The sequence below is a fragment of the Athene cunicularia genome (genome assembly GCF_003259725.1).
Source record: "Athene cunicularia isolate RWA chromosome 5 unlocalized genomic scaffold, athCun1 chr5_part1, whole genome shotgun sequence".
In the NCBI taxonomy this organism is placed as follows: Eukaryota; Metazoa; Chordata; class Aves; order Strigiformes; family Strigidae; genus Athene; species Athene cunicularia.
Genome location: NW_020799101.1, coordinates 43,236,627 through 43,253,773, shown reverse-complemented (window position 1 = coordinate 43,253,773; position 17,147 = coordinate 43,236,627). Strand labels below are relative to the sequence as shown.

Below are 17,147 nucleotides of genomic sequence, written 5' to 3'. Positions count from 1 at the left end.
GTATAAGAGACAGCTCCTCTACATTACTGCAACTGTCAGAGCAATCCATGTTATTTTTGTTTATTTCTGAAAAAAGGGAGGGGGGAAGGGAGGCTCAGAGCACAGCCCCACAGGCAGGGGTACCAGCACAGCCAGAGTGCAGCGTGGCAAAGCCAGGGACAGAGACTCCAAAATGCGGATTGCCGGCAAAGTCCCCAGACTGTGAAACCATGCCTTTGCAAATCACCTACCCACCTTCATCTTCTTCCAGCTCTTGGGTTATGGTTTTCCTTCTTCTTAAAGAACACTTTATGGTGAGAACAGAGAACCATGGACTACCATTCAGTATTTATAGGCTGAAAATCTTTCAAATTAAGAGTGGGGTAAGGCATGCTCTGAACCCGTGTTTCTGAAGGGTAGAGAAAATTCATTTAGACCTTTCTGGGCAATTCCTACACACATTTGATGTGAACCTTTATCCCACAAGACAAGTAGCCAGCTTAGTGTTAACTGACACCAGACAGGCCTTGAGTCTTTTGGATTAAACAAATAACAGATCACAACAAAGTATGCTTGCAGAAGTCTCTAGTTAGTCGGTTACCATGCAAGCTCTCCCCTCAAAGAGGAGCAACTCACTCAGTGATGCTCTTCAGGGAAGCCAGACTAGCAGCCAAGAATTATGATCAGAGCACACCGCTCCTGGTCCACAGCAGTAGCAACAGGAAAGTGGATTACAGAACCTTTTCTTTCAATTGCGAAACTCTGAAGAGTAGAAAGGAGGGCAAGACAGAGCCCAGGTTTCTCTAGACTAACACAGAGATACTGCTGTGTAATTCAAATGGAATTTGATTTAAATTTGTAATTCAAAGAAAAGTAGTTGCTTCAACAAAAAAAACCACAAACCCACATGGAAAATTATTTATTTCATCTCTATTGTCTCCATGCAGAGCAGACCAATACAGATGAAGGGGGAAAATGCATAAGAGCAGCTGAAAAAATAGAGCTAGAAAATACAATTCTCTCTGCATTTCCAAAAGTGACCAATGTGGTGGAGTGATGCTCCGTTTCCTCCCAAGGCTCTCCATCCTCAGCCCCAGGGCTTGACGAAGTGGAAAACTAAGGAGCCCCTCTCTCCCACAAGCCCTGTGCTACCTCCTACCAGGGTATCTTCCCAAGAACCGCAGACTGTCCAGGCCTGTGGTGGCAGCCAAGAAAAACAACTCAGAAATTCTTTCTTCAGTGTCATCCACTTCACATTCCTGAATGCTGAGCACAAAATCCTGACTGTGGTTTTGTCTTGGCAAGTCTCAGTGCTGATGCAACAACGCCAACTCATGGGCACTCACCTGGCAATGCTTCAATTTAAATGCCAGCCTCATTTTGTGAAAGACGTCTTGGGAAACAGCAGGCACATCCTTCTGTGCAAACCTGCTTCCTCCAGAGCCCTACTACAGGGTCTCCTTAGCTGCAGTCCCGGGGTGGGGGGAAAACTAGAGGGTTAGCACACTCCCCCAGTCCCTGCAGGCTAATCAGATTAATCCTCCTTCCAGGAAAGCAGGAAGCAGATGCTACCTTCAGACTTCGTGACAATGGCATGATAGAGGGAGTAGTTGGCAGAGGAGGGCAACTTTGTGAAGAGGAATAAAAAAAATGCACTAAACCTCCCTCGTTGTTGCAGTGAAACTAGATACTGATGTAAGCCCGGGGTAAGGAAAGCTGAAAGAATTTTAGACAGCAGCTCCTGGGCAGAGAGAACCGCAAGCATGAGCTCTCCAACGTTCTCTGAAAAGTAGGACAGGAGCTGTCATAAAAAAAGAACTGTGTCAACAGTTCAGAAATCTCTTAGGGAAGTAAATGCCTCTGCTGTGGGCAGCATACCTGCCTCGTTGCTCTGACCCAAATCGCCCTCTCAAGGGATGAGCCCTCTCGATAAGGCCCTGGGCATACTGCAGAGCTCTACTGATTTACAAAAGCCGTTTTAAGACAGAGCTGACTTGGTGCAGTTCACTTTGTGACACCTGCTTTGTGTCCAGTGAGTTCGCTAGTTCAATCAGACCTGTTTTTAAACAGACTTAAGCAAAAAAGAGGATCATCTAGGAATTGTGCACGTCTCTGTGGTGACAAAGCACCCCTGTGGAATGATGGCCTGGTCAGCACCGTGAGCTGGGATGCGGGAAAGCACTAGAAATGTCATTTATTTTTACTGGTCTCAAATTACCAAAAATTTTATCCCAAGCGTCATACAACAGAAAACTCCTCTTAAAACATACTTGTTGTCACCTTTTCATATCCCTTTCTCTCCTTCCTTAGCACACAGCTTTTCTAGACCCGTTTTCACCAGCAGTTTTTCCCTTCCCATTTCACCCTCCCTCCAGTATTGTTTACTGCTGTGCCCCTTCCTTTAAGGGCTGTCAGTTCTTACCCATTCATTCCCAACTAACTCCACTGTGAGGTAAGAAGCCCAGAAATCAGCTACCATCTATATTTTTGGTTATAGCATGCTCTTAAATAGTCTACACTGTACAGAGGAAAAGCTAACCAGGGGTTATCGGCTGCTGACCAGGCTGTAGTGTTTGACTCTTGCCCAAACTGCCCAGATCTCTGCCGTGACGGTCTAGAGCTGCTGTAACATGACAGCAGGGCTAGCACACTACACTTCAAGAGAGCTCTGAAGCATGGTGTGGGACAGATGGTGGGTGAGTCGGATCTCGAGAGCAGGCTTAGAGACACATACAGCTAATGGTTATGAGAGGGAGCTCAGTCATAACAGCTTCATGGCTTTCCTTCAAGATGAAGGTGAGCTGGTAATGTGGCAGTAGAAGAAAGATTTACTGACCATTTTTCAGAAAAACACACTGTGCTGGCTATTGGAGTGGTTAGAGCTGAGGCAAGTAATCTCCAAGCTGAGCCATTTAATTGTAGTGACCTAAAGTGCCTCAAGCTTTTGGCTCGATTTCAACAAAATCAAATCAGAACAGACCAAAAAGATGGACTGCTGAGGCTAGTGCTACCTTTAGGAACAAGTGATGCCAGTGAAAAGCCAGAGATCAAGTTGGAAAGCGTCCTTTCCCCTCTATCTCATAGCACCGTTAACTTCTCATGGGTAGGGAATTCTGGCTAAAGCTGTTAGTTGTTACTTTGCCATCCCTGTTCTGCCTCCAGCCCTTAGAGTGGTAGGAAAAGTACTTCCCCTTCATCAGCTACAGGAATCACCTCTGTTGTTTCCACACAAGAGCTTGGGAGGTGCAGTTCCATCTGAATGAACCAAATGAAACTGTCCATTCACTGTGGAGCAGTTGTTCAGTTCATTTCTGCTCACTGTATCTTTTGCTCCATAAAACAAACAAAAAAACCGGAAGCCCTGATGTGTGAATTTTAGCAGAAGAGGGATAGGAGAGCCAGGGAATGAAGTCCTGCACACCCAGACCTCTTTCTCACCTGCTTCTCATACTAGCAGCCGGATCTGCGCACACACACACAGAGGAAATAAAATTAGTGTTCCTTATTGCTTTGTAACAGCTCAGAGTCACTGTGGTGGCTCTGGGAGGCATCATGAGGTCTGCGCAGGTCACTCAGTTGTGAGCGAGAGTAGCACCATGACTGTAATGCCTGTACACAGGAGCAGAATTTGCTGCAGGGAGTTCCTGGGAAAGAAACAGGAAAATTAGGAGGAACCTTAAACCAGTCCCAACAGGCAGCAGCGCAGAGGCTCATGAACAGTTTGTTCTTTGCCCTTTTGAATTTACCACAAGGAGAACACAACACGAAGTCAGTAACAGCTGAGAAGACTCTTTCCCAGCACCCCAAGCAAAGAAGCTGTCTATAAACTGACATGTTCCACTCAGCTGCAAGGCCCAACTTCAGGTTTCAAAATCAATTTAAGTCGATTCAGTCATGCAGCTACCCAGGCATGTATTCCTGTCCTTTCTCTCACAAGAGAACCAGCACTTCTGCAGCATGTTTGCGGGTACTTTAGGGACTTCATCCAGCTAACAACTACAGATACAGAAATTTTTTAAAAAGCTGGTAAATGTTCTTGTTCTTTTAGCACCATCTCAGGTTTATGTTGGACTGAAGTGACTATGTACCTACCACCTCTGCATACTCTGCCAACAGCTCTGCCAGCGAGAGGTTACCAACCCAAAAGCAAGCTCCCAACTGGTCATTAATATTTCTCCACCAGAAGCTCCTGCCTCCTCAGATCTAACTGTGGAGCTGTTTTCTGAGCACTTCCTTAAGTGTTTCAGTCAAAATGAACAAGGTGAGCCAAGGCATCTTATTCAAACTACAAAAGTTACCTGTCTCATTACAACTGAAACAGAAGGGAATAATCAGAGGCAGCTCTCCCAGCAGATCTGAGAGGGCCTTTACTGTGGTACAGTTAGATTTGGACCTGCTGCAACCTTAATCTGACTGCAAGAAACTAGAATAATACAGATGAGGGGAGGCCAAATATACCAGAATATATATATACACATATATATATATATACACACACATATATATATATATATATATATATATATATATATATATATATACACACACACATACACACACACCAGTGTAGAAGAGAGGTGACTTAAGTGGGATACAGTAACAGACTGTGAAATGCTGAATGATAAAGAGAAGAAAAATATTATTTTCTACTCACACAGCAACATCTGAATTAATCAAAATTAATAAACAAAAGGCTAAAAAGCAAATAATAAGAAGCATCATTTCACACAGTACAGTCAAACTATGTAAACGTGCTGCCAAAGGGAAATTGCAGAAGCTCAAAGTAATGGATAGCGTCAAGACGGGATGAGAGAAGCATGTGAAGGATGAGTTCGTGTGTGGTTACCAGACACAAACACCCCTCTCTAGGGAGCCCTGGTTCAGACAGTCCTTAAACCTGTGCATGCCAGAAGCTGCCACGACAGACTGAGGAATGGATCACCCTTACTGGGCATGTTTCTGAGCAACCTGCTCTAGCTGGTCATGCTACATACTGTGCTAGCACAATCTTTGGGACTGACACCGCTGACGGTCGGCATGTTTTATAGGGTCTTTGTAGTCCCATAAACGCAATAGCCAGCAGAGCAGTCTGCCTAGATTCCAGCCTTGCCCATGGGATTTGGAAAGCTGGCATTCATGCGCTCCCACAACAGGCATGGAGAAGGGTTAACTCCCTGCTCCCTGGCAGCAAGAATTGCTTCGGCATAGCAGGCAGGAGCACTTACCAGGGATTCTTTTCCTCCAGGAGATCAGGCACAACATTTACCAAGGCAATATATAGAAATCCTCCAGAAGTGAAAGGGAGGATCCAGGCTACCGTTTCCCCTGCACAAATACAGAAAGCTTTTGTTATTATGAAGACAAAGACAAGAGAGAGAACAAAGGGAAACAAGATACACACATGGGAACAATAGGCCCACCCTCCTATTGCTACAGAGGTCCCAGGGAGCCTCACCTGCTCCTTTTGGTGACTGAGCACATATTGCAAAGCAGGCCCCTAGAATCCCCCCCAGAGCTGTGGAAAGCTGCATCTTGGCTGCGCTCCAGCGGTCAAAGCCAGCCCGAAGTAGGATTGCAAAGTCTCCAACCTAAGGAAACCAAGAGCTGACAGTTAATGAATATGAACATTCTTAGTCACAAAGGCCATCCGTAACAAGACCATTTCTACTTTTCCATGCTGCCAGTCTTCCAGAGGAAGCAGCTTTCAAAGGGACAAGAAAACATTAACCAGACCCAGCCCTCCTCTTAGTAGATGAAGCACCCGTGCAAACCCTCATGATGACACGATACAAAGCCCTCTCACCTCATGTGGGATTTCATGCAGGAGAATGGCCATTGTGGTTAGGAACCCAACCTGTAGCAGAGGAGAAAAGGTGATTAGGAAACAGTCCCCCTAGATTGAGAGATGAGACTTTTTCAACAGCGTGTCAGGGCCCCTTTCTCCAAGTTAAGACTTGGATAGTTCTAAGCTCTGAGTAACAACAGTAAGGTAGATGAGCCAACCCTTCCCGTAAGGCCAGTACAAATGACTAACATGTCCCAAGTTTGAAGGAGCTCTGCATCAGAGGGTCAGGACAGGGTTGTTTTTTACTGTAGTCTCCATTTTGTCAGAAACCTCCAGAAAATAGGAGGGACTCCTCACATCTTTGGGGTTTTTGCATGTTGCGTCACACTCGAGAACAGGCCTCTCCATACACAGCTGGCAACAGAAACCTTACCTTTCTGCTAACCAGGAAGCTGGCTGCTACTGCCAAGCCGTGAGTAAAGTTATCAATGGTGTTGGCCAGCAGATTGAGGTATCCACTAATCTGCAAAGAGAAGAAAGAGCCCCTGATAAAGGAAGAGATGTAACAAGATAAAGGAAAGCACGTGGCTTAGATACAGGTTATACAGAGTCACAATTGGATGGGAAAGGTCAGGACGCGGCACTTCTGGTGAAGAACTTACGCTGTGTCAGAGCTCAAGTACAAATTAAATGTTATGTTCAGTTTTAGAGTATACTAAGTTTTAGGGTAAGCTAGTATTCTCCAGGATTAGGATAATCATTTTATGCAAATGATAAAGATCTCTAGAAACAGAAAAAGAGAAAAGAAAAAGAAGAAATGGAACCAATTTTAGGTAACGCTGACTAAGTCACACAGGTGACTGGCTTCAAATATGACTTGACCTTGTTTGTTGTCAGGTACTTTAATATTCAACTGTTAAATACCTCCTCTCCAAATGCTGGCAAGAACAATGCAACAGAACAAATGCTGTTGAAATTGCTTTTTATAACTAAACAAATCTCAAACATTGTACTAAAAAAACTTGTGCTTGTGGGTTTGCTTTCCCTTAACAAAGAATAAAAAGAGAAGATAGTGATGACAGTCACCAAAAAAACACCTACTAGAAGGCTGGATAGCATGTACATGCATTTGCATATAAACACATTTCTTAAAATCACAAGCATAATGCAGCTTCCTTCCTCCCAAGTCCATCTCTATGTTAGACTTCCCTATTATGCTAACTGTGGTCATCTCCAGACAAATTTTGCGTATTTGACCTGAAGTGATTTATGAGGGTACCACCCCCAGCTCTTTTGCTCACAGGTTTTTGCATTTTTTCCATCAGATTTAACAAAAACTACTGCGTGTGGGTCCTGAGATACTGCAGTTCAGTATACAGCACTACAGTTTAAATTATTATCAAACCAGGTGTTAGCCAATACATCAGGCTGTCTCTGGACTGCAAGAACTAAGCTGGCATACATTAACCCCACATATAGGGCAGCATCCAGTGAGTGGAGAGACTGTCTAGAAACTGTGAGGCATTAACCTCTTACTTCATCATAGCATCAGATGCCAAAGTTCAGCTGGAAAAACACAAGTGCTGATGGGTTTCATGACCCCGCTTTGGTCTTCTGCTCTACCCTGTTTCTATCAACCTCTGCTTGGGGCATCTTTTCTTTCTGCCATCTGTACTCCACAGCTTACATGAGGCTTTCTGCCAAGTCTCTTTCTCCAAAGCACCACCTTTCTGTAGGGCACTTGTACTGCACAATCTCAGGACATCTTTATAAGCTCTATACTTTCAAGAGTGCTTTGATGATTAAATATGAAAATAAAGAATTAAGCAAAGCCTAACTACAGATCACATTTAAGAAATAATGCAAGTAACATCTCCACAATGGATGCAGAAGAGTTTCCTGCGTGTTTTAAGAAGGGGAACACAAAGGGATGCATGCAGGCAGACCCACGAACACAGCAGTTTTACTTCTCATTCCTCATTTTCAGTCAAATATGACTGTCTAAAATTTCTCCTTTTCATGTCGGGATTTTATGTGATTGCATTTTCCCCACAGGCTAGTAATAATTATTCACATAAGTTCTACACAAAAATGCTTTCCCATACCACTGTACAGGGTAAAAAATAGACTTCATGATTAAAACATTATGACTTTTTCTTGTCAGTGGCTTGGGCAAAAGCTGTCACTGAAAGAAGCAAAGCCTTGGAGTGCTCAGAAATAAATTGGGTTGATTTGACAGTTATGAGCCTCTGACATTTACATTCTGTGAATCCTAATAGGATGTTCTCGTTGCTCATAAAGAGCACAGCCAGATGAAGTGTTTATGTTCATGCTTCAGAATTAATGTCACTATGCAATAAAACATACTTCTACAAATCAGCAAGGACCCCATGTGCCACAGGGAAAAAGAAAGAATAAGCAAGGCAAAAGTACTCCACAATGTTTTTACTTGTTGAAGGAATAAAGGCTGCAATGCGGGACAGAGCTGATCTATGTTTGGGCACAAAGGAAGCCTCCCACCTGCAGTTTTCAAGCTAGGACAAATTATTACAGCAGCAGCTAAAGAGCAGAAGTGCTAATATATATGGACAAAGAAAAACTGATTACAGCTTACTAATCATTAAGACCTGAAGGGTGACTTTGTTTGTTTAAATAGTATCTTCCCCTTTTTGTTTTCTGGGAAAAGGGAGGGGTTACCGGGTGAATAGTAGAACCAAAGAAGTCTGGCTTGCTAGGGCTTTCTCACTTTTCTTTGGAGGCACCTACTTTGCTTCCAGCAACACCGTTTCCCTGCACAGCCCTTCGCCACCCTGCGTTCCATGACAACCAATGCCCTATCAGGCAGGGGCAGTGGGGCTGACCTGCTGCTCTGCAGGCCCCACAGACCTGCCAAGCATCATGCAGCATCTACCTTCTGCCAGTTTTTCAGTCGGGCATTAGTTTGCATTCCTCCTCTATCACCATAATGGTTTTTATGGAACTTGCAGAAATTTCATTACCCTCAAGACTTCTATCCTCTTCTGAACTCAAGTAAAATTAATTATGGGTTCAAAAGTTATTGAAAATGAAGGGCAGAACAGATGGACAGACAGATGGAATGACTGCTTATGTTGTTGCCTAAGGAAACAGGCTAACAACGCAGGAATATCTTGGTAGTTTTGGTAATTTCCCCCCTACCAGAAAGACTATTAACATATTCAGATTATATGCTCAGAAGGTAGAAAGTTAAAACTACACACATTAACTCATTAGTTTCTATTTCATGCCATATTGACAACCGCTATAAGACTGAACAGAGGTGTTAGGATTTTAAAGCTAGAAGGGCTCTCCTTGGTTGTCTAGACAGTTTAGATAACACAGCTGAAAGTCTCATTCAATTTCTGCACGAAGCCCACTGTTTCTCAAGCTATAATGTACTTTGCAGAAAGCAGCTTAAACCACAGTTTAGAGCCCACAAGTGACAAAGAATCTACCGTGTCTCTAAGGTAAGTTGGTCCACTGACAAGTTCCCTCAGTTAGAGAGCTGTCTTTGATTTCTAGTCTGCTACTGTTTGGTATAGGTTTAATTACTCAAATTTAGTCATGCCTCTTACATGAGTATTTGTATACTTTAAGTCACCCCTGATCTGTCATCTACAGAGCTAAAGACTACGGAAAACAACTTGTTATCATGTACTGCAAACTTAAAGTAATTATTTCAGCTCTCTCCTGACCACTTTACAAATTATCATGGTACTTCGGATATCGTGAATAATGCTACTGGAAGAAGTCAGAGACCTGTTTCATTACTGCTGTACAGAGAGAGGAACACTTGCCTCTTCTCATACATACTACTGCCTACTCACCCATCCCCCTGGCTGTAGCATCATAATGGAAGAATGTGTTCAAACAATTTCCTACTGTGATTCTCATACCTTTTTCCAAGGCACTGTCTTCCTAGAAACCATCCCTATCTTGTAAATATGACCTGCATTCTTTCTTAATCTATTCCTTAGTATTTGCATGTATCAAAACATGTTAAAAATTCAGCTCTGATGAAGTTACTCAGTTTAGCTGGTATCACTGATCTCATCCAGTCACAATGTGTCATTTAAGTAATATTACAGTATCTGCAAATGTGAAGATATACTGTTTTTATAATCACTTAGGAAAAAACCATCAACAACCAGTGAACAGACTGGCAGGGGGGGGCTGCATTAATCCAGTCTCAGTTGATAATATATAATAACTGATTTTTAATACAGCTAACATGAGTAAAGTTGATTTCATGCAATGAAATTCAATTGGTTTCATTAGAATGTTGAAGTTCTGTTTCATATACATTTGTCAGTGTCATTAGCTTTATCAAACAATCTGATGACCAAATAAAAGGCAGGGAAAGATGACTGGTTGACAAGTATTTATTTTCCATAAGATCATACCAATTAGCACCATTAATTACTTTTTTTTTTTTTTAACATTAGGACCAGGCCCTGAGCAACTGTGTCCCCCACCAGTGTTTCATTTCTACTTGACATCAGTGGTAGACCAACCATCCTCTAAGTCCACAGTTCCTTATATAAACCTTTCTGAAATCATGGCACAATGTTTCATATCCCAGTAATACTGGCTCCTTCACCACTATCACATCTAAAAACACCAACGCGGCACCCTGCAGTCTGTGCAGGGTTCTGTACAGATTACATGAATACGACATACCAAAAATATCCAGTGACCTCACCATATCTGTCATGTTGTGTAGTAAGAGCTATAAAGTTATAGCAAAACAAATTTAAAATAGAAAGACTGAAGGGCCTCTGTCTGACCACATGTCCAGGTTTGGGCTAGTTCATGCAACCACACTTTCTGTTCATAGTTACTCTCCTACCATCCTGCACATTTTTATGGGCTTTCAAACTCAAATTATAGGTCCTCCTTCACCAAAGTGGTCGTTTAGTCTCTCGCTTGTGATGTTCACCCAGACAAGGGCTTCTGTAGCGCGAAGATAGTAACATAAAACTGAAAGCAAAGCCGATCTAAAGGTTAGCCACTGCCCAACGGTACAGTATTCCTCTTCCCTCCTCCACCTCCAATCCTATGAGCTTGATGATCTCCCTTATCCCAGCACTACAGGCTGTCTGTCTACATGCCAAGCTGCTTCAAGAAGTTAAGACATAAATAAACCTGGGGTAGAGGGAGAAAAAAAGAAGAAAAAAAAAAAAGAAAAAAGCTAATTCTTTGCTTATTTAACTCCATGAATAGGCTCACTGTGGGGTTAGATGAGGTCCAGTGCAAAGGAAGTGATGGGAAATACAGGTTTAGAGGCAGAAGTGGACAAGCAACCCTTTTTGGCCGCAGATAAACTGTTTATCTGAGAAACTGAACTGCTAAGTTTTACAGTGGATAGCTTCAACTGTCAAAATGCTTCCAAAAGGTGCCTTAAAAGGAAACATGCAGTTCACAAGTGGTACAAAGCAGGTACTAGAGAACAGAGAAATCATGGCACAAAAATTTAAGCAAAGATACAGTGACTATAAGATATAGCGTACCAAAATGTGAAAGTACTGCACTTTGGTCTTGGGATTCAGCCAAAACAAACATCATCAGCCTTATGCCTTCACAATAGTGACTGCCTCTTTTGCATAAAATGCAGTGCAGATTTTCTCCAAGTCTGCTTTTTCTCCCTGCTGTGACCTGGACAGACACTCTGACAATTAAGCACAACTCAAACACTGATCTCCCCACTCAGACACAGTTCTTTTCGAAGACAACTCATCCTCCTGAATGAATTTTAAAATACATACCCTGAAAACAGAAGATGTAAAGGTCAGTTTGTGGGTCTCTTTACCTTGATTCTGTTGTCTGTTGGACAAGACTGGAGAGAGGAGCCATTACACTGAGCTGAATCTCTTCCTGCTCTTTGGGGCTGGCCTGCCACCTTTGGTAGGGGGTAGCCACTGCCATTAGGAACCTTTCCAGCTGATGCTTTGGAATCACAGCCCTAAATTAAGGGAAAAGAACTTGTCACTACCTTTTTGTCAGTGATGAATCCTATGAATCAGGGTCAGAAATCCAATCTTCACCCTTAACCCTTTTGTCCTTACAAAGCACATCAGCAGCGTTGGTACCCCTGTTTAATAAGAACAACTGCTAGAAATGAGAGAGATTTGAGAGAGCATTGTGACATCTGCACTGTGAGATAAGAACAAGGACTTCCCCAATCACCAAGAGAAGGAAAGTAGAAAGCAGGAATTGGAGTCACGCTCACTTGGCATGAGCCAGGTTCCACTGGAAAGACCAGGGACTGAGTTGCTGCAGCTGCTGCCCAGAGAAACGTAACTCCATCTGGGCAGGGGATGGGGGGAAAAGTCTTCCACTTCCCAGTGCATCAGAATAGCTAAGTCTAGAAATTAATCTACAGCTGGGATTGTCAGCTTCCAAACAACAAAATGTTCCTCTCAGACTTCAATCTCTGTAAATGAGAAGACTGAGTTACTTCCAGACTTGTCTGTGTTGCCCCTTTGCAGCTGGGTGACTCTCCTCTGAACCAGTACTAGTCCAAGCTATACCCAAGAGCGGGCAGTGAGGAACACCTTCCAGAGAAGGCTGGTCTGCACCCAGAAGGGGAGTGAGTCACGATGGCTCAGTGGAACAGGGATCAGCAAGCTGTTATCCCTCAAAGCTCACTTGAGCAAAAGTCATCTGCAGAGTGCTCTGGCTCCCAGTCCTCATAAAAGGGGAGTTCTTTTACACAAAGCACATCAAGAACAAAACCAGCCCAAAGGTGAGAAACTGCAGCTAAAACCACAAAACCAAAGCCTGGAGATGAAACACCTTCTTCTAGGCCCCAGTGTCAAAGAAGTGTCAAAAAGCTCCCACAGGGCATTGACAAGCTACTCACAGCTCCATGATCATTTGCTGAGCCTGCCAGATAGGACAGATGAGGTGCTTAGTAGTGCTCCAAACCTAAGAGCACTCCCTCCCCTCTGGCTGCTAACTTACCACACCAGGACATTCCTTCTCTTCTTTCTCTATGAAGATCTTCTCTAGCACCAGGAAGGTCAGGAAACCAACAATCACCCAGAGACCCAGAAGCTTCTGCTGCTGAAAGCTCTGCCCTTCTCCTGAAGGACAAGAGAGAAACCATGTCATTATCACCTAAACAGTGTTTCCCACATGCGAACCCACCTCACCCCAGACAGTTTAACCAGGAGTTCCAAGACAAAAAACAAGACAATAGAAACACCTACTGCAAGGAATAAGGAGCAAACATATCTCAAGGCAAATAAGTTTAACTTGTTCATTCTTGATCTAACATATCCTCATCTCAGGACACTAAGAGTGAGAGCCCCTACCCCTTTTGCTTCAATAGTGCAATCCAGAATATTTCCTGACAATACTAGGAATTTCCTTCTTCCAGAGGCAAGTGAAGATTACACATCACAAAAATCCTGCAGCTGTATCTACCGAGCAGCAAGCCCTGACATGAAATCTGGTATTCGTGGAGCTACAAACTCACCTTCCCCTTTCTGCCACACCTGGGCAAGTTATTAAGCCCAAAGCTATAAACTTTCTTTTCAATTACAGCCAAGCTTGTGAGATAATCATCCATTTCACCCTGGCTGCAGAAATGGAGATTGCATTGCAGTGGAAGAACAGAACGACTCTGTAATGGGACTCACATGGGTCAAGGAAACCTTTATGCTTCAGGACAGTCTGGCAGAAGCAAACAAGCTAGAGCAGGAAGACAGTCATTTGGGAACCACTGTAGAAAGGGGGAAAAAAGGACAGCAGGTTCTGCTGGCAGTGCTAGAGCCATGAGGAAGAGAACCAAAGGCCCAGCAGATCTGAAATCCAAGGCCGTATGTGCAAGGAAGTCCAGGAAACCCAGGGCATGCTTTTTCCCTCTCTCATGTTTTCAGCAATGAAATGATTTCTTGGTCTCTCAACAGGTGGGATGCAGCAGCACTTGCCTTCTATGCTATCAGTTTGCTAAAGCAAAGAGATGCAGTCACTACAGCTTTCAACAACCCTGGCTATCTGAGAGGTGAAGGTGATACACTGATATCTATTCCAACCCAAACAATGTTTAGTTTTCAGGCGAACACAGGTTTCTGTCACCTTCATTTCCTTTTTCTCCCCCCAACCCCGCTCCTCCATCTTAGTCATGGCTCTGTGGACAATTTTCCATGACTTCTCTTTGAGCAAAGATTGAGAGGGCAACACATTTGGGCTCCCATAGATCGAAGTACCCAGCAGAGGGACTCCAGTTAATCACAAGAAAGAGGCTCTAGGACTAACACTGTTATAGGGACAGATTTTTAGACAAGCTGCATCTGATGGGGCAGAGTCCCCAAGTGAGATGGTGCACATGTTCATGTACCAGACCACACGCACATTTACAACTTCTCACCAGATTAAAGCAGAATTCCCTTTTCTTAGAGAAAGGACAAAGAAAAATCACCAGAGATTTACAGAAGTCCAAGGCAACATAGGAAAAGTCAGTATATAATAAATCCATTGGAAGTTACTAAACATAAAGAAACCGTGGCCAACTCAGGAAGCCTCCAATCTCAAAATCTTTGGACTGCAGAGTACAAAGATGAAGTATTACATATGATTTATTGTTTTATATCCTCCCCTAGGCATTTGATTTTACACATTGTTTGAAAGAGAATACCAGCCTAGACCAGTTTTGGGGCTGACCCAGCCTGGCTGATCTTGTATTTTCAAGATGGAACAGACTCAAAAAAATGTAGCAGTAGGCATAGCACAGACTGCTTCTTGGTACATAAGGCTTTCATACCTGTCGTTGCACTGCATGTGTAGGCCCAGGCTTCGGGAAGCAGGTGCAGGAACACATTCCCCAGTAGCCCACCAATTGCAAAACTCAACAACTGCTTCAAACGGTGTGATCCAGCTAAAAACAAAACAAAACAAAAACTGATCGCAACTCAGCTGGGAGCCAGAACATATCCAGCTGAGATTTCGCACAGAGACCTAAATTGGAAGCATCTGCAAAGCAAGTTTTCAAAGGAGAGAGCACAAAACAAATAGCTGGAGTGCAAGAAAAAGCCCTTGCACCACTTGGCTGGGACAGCAGTGTGTGGGAGGGTCCTGGAGAACACAGGGTGCAGAACAAACAATACTCTTTGTACAAGCTCCACCCAGGGCTTGCATTTGTCCAGGGACTCCCTATCAAACTGGCAGGTATGGTCTAAAGTACCAGAAATGGACTATTTTAGACAATATTTCTGTGACAAGGTCTCATTTACCACCGTGCCATTCAGTTACAACCCAGTACTTTTGGCTTCAGAAAGGCAAATGCAGGTATAAGGCTTACCTTCTGACCTCAGAGCAGCTCCTGTTTCAAATGGGATCACCAGCAAGGGGAAGACCCCACTCAGCCCCACCATGAATGAACCAATGAGGGAACAGATCCAGGCATCCAGCCGCTCGCTGCTGAAAAGGTTTCCCCAGGACTCTGCCTCCTTCTCGCACAGAGGACCAGAACTAGCAGCAACATGACTCCTTGGGAGCTGCTGAGCTTCACAGGCCACGAACAGAAACAAGGAGACTGTCCCATCAAGCAGAAGCTTTTGTTTGGTCATCGCTAAGTGGTCTCAGCCGGGCTGGCCGATCTCTGAAAACAGCAGGGGAGAGCAGTTCTGAGAGCATGCCCAAGACTCCCTCCCACCATCCCAGAGGAAAGGCCTTGGTCACACCACCCCCTCCCTCATCACCTTAACACAGGTAGGGATCCCCGTAAGGAACATCTGAAACTCTTCCCAATTTCAACACAGTACTAAAGGACAGAGAGGCTGCTTATCATCAGGTGTATGAAACTGCACGAGACATCTTGTGAAAGAGTCTGGATTTCAACATCTCCCCTCAGGTGGGCTGGACAAGGACTCCAAAGTACCCTTGTCCTTGTCCTTCAGTGTCCTCAGGCTTCAGAGAAATGCATTGACCAGAGATGCTACCCAGATAAGTCTTCTCTTTGCCATGGAACTACACCCATGCAACAAATTAGGATGCAAGACAGGCAATAACAGAGGTCTGTAAAATCACTAGTGGTGTAACGATGGTGAACAAGGGTAGGTTATTCGCTGTCTCTTCAGACTTAAGTGCTAAGAGCCATCACATGAAGCCAGTGAGGGTCAGCTTCAGTACAAAAGATGTGACTCTTCATCAGCAGGTAACTTGTGTGGTAGTACTTCTCCAAAAATGATGAAAAATTTTACATGGATTCAACAAAAGGCAGGACAAGTACTAGAAAGACAAACCTATTGATCGTTCATGGTTAGAGAGCTCACATTAGACTCAGGAAATCCCCTTATCTGAAAGGAGTCGGAGGCTGGAAGAGTAGTTGGAAAATATACATACTTGTCTTATTTTTAGTCTTTCCTAGAAGGATCCTGGGTTAGATGGTCTCTTAGTCAAAATCAGCAGACTTGTTACTAAAACTCTTCAGTCACAAGAAAACTGAAGAGAAGCGGGCATGTTAGAAGAGGAAATTAATGATAATTACCCTCTCATTGGCAAACAGGAAAGGAAAGCAAATGATGCAAAGGCTGAAGTATAAATGCTCCTTCAGTCTCCAAAAGAAAAAGTGAAATGTGACAAGCAAAATTAATTTGGAAATGGGAGAAAAATAGCGGGTTATAAAAGAACAGCTTAACAAATGTGCGCAAAACAGCTGTAGATTAAGAGGGAATGACAGCATTCGCTTGAAATCATGTAAGAAACCAGTCAAAGTAATCTCGGAAGCATTAGTGACCATCTTTGAAAATTTACAGGAATATGGGAAGGCCACAGAAGGCTGGAGAAGCATCATGCCTCACCTACCTTTATAAAAAGAAAAAAAAAAGGTGGGAGAAGACTTAAGAAGCTACAGATCAGTAACTTCAATCCTCTGAAAGATTCTTGATCAAGTTAAATGATCAGTTTGTAGTTACCTACAAGATAAGAAAGTGATAAAGATAGCAAAGCATTAAGTAACAGCCAGACAGAAGGGGGCTTGAAATTATCAAGACAAAATTCAGAGTGTTGGAACCTATCTAAGGGCTCACTACAGCTGAAAAGAGCGATGTTGCCCCTTGTCCCCCACTCCCCCTCATGAAGCATCCCCTCCCCATACTCACACCTGACCCCGTAAGTGAGCAGGCTCAGACCAAACTATCATGAAAAACTATTGCTTTAAAGGCTTAGCTCTTTTCAAAATTCAGTCCCTGAATTCAGTCACTGTAGGAAGAAGACCCAGTTGCAGTGAGCAATCAAAAAAAAAAAAAAAAAAAATTAAAGGACAGGCTCCTATGAAGGAGCACGCTGAGCTCCAAGCAGAGTGACCACGGGCACCAGGAGCAGGGAAGGATGCAAGGAGGAACCAAGGAAGACACTGGCT

At 43.6% G+C, this 17,147-nt stretch overlaps 1 protein-coding gene across 1 annotated transcript; it reads right to left on the bottom strand.

The window, feature by feature from the left end:
• Window positions 1-883: 883 nt before the first annotated feature.
• On the bottom strand, window positions 884-16,764 carry SLC39A13 (solute carrier family 39 member 13). The gene is made up of 10 exons (XM_026849935.1): window positions 16,592-16,764; window positions 15,087-15,386; window positions 14,550-14,663; window positions 12,746-12,867; window positions 11,592-11,744; window positions 6,198-6,287; window positions 5,783-5,833; window positions 5,435-5,567; window positions 5,205-5,304; window positions 884-3,623 (listed from the first exon to the last, which is right to left on the bottom strand). Exons 2-10 carry the CDS (start codon window positions 15,352-15,354, stop codon window positions 3,548-3,550), a joined length of 1,107 nt encoding a protein of 368 aa, XP_026705736.1. The 5' UTR covers window positions 15,355-15,386; window positions 16,592-16,764; the 3' UTR covers window positions 884-3,547.
• Window positions 16,765-17,147: the final 383 nt, after the last annotated feature.

Coding starts and splice junctions, on each gene's coding strand:
- SLC39A13 (XM_026849935.1), bottom strand. CDS start 15,354: ATGACCAAACAAAAGCTTCTGCTTGATGGGACAGTCTCCTTGTTTCTG. Junction 5,834..6,197: donor GCTTCCTGGTTAGCAGAAAG/GTAAGGTTTCTG, acceptor CCTCTGCTACAG/GTTGGGTTCCTAACCACAAT. Junction 3,624..5,204: donor CTGGAGGAAAAGAATCCCTG/GTAAGTGCTCCT, acceptor TTTCTTTCCCAG/GAACTCCCTGCAGCAAATTC.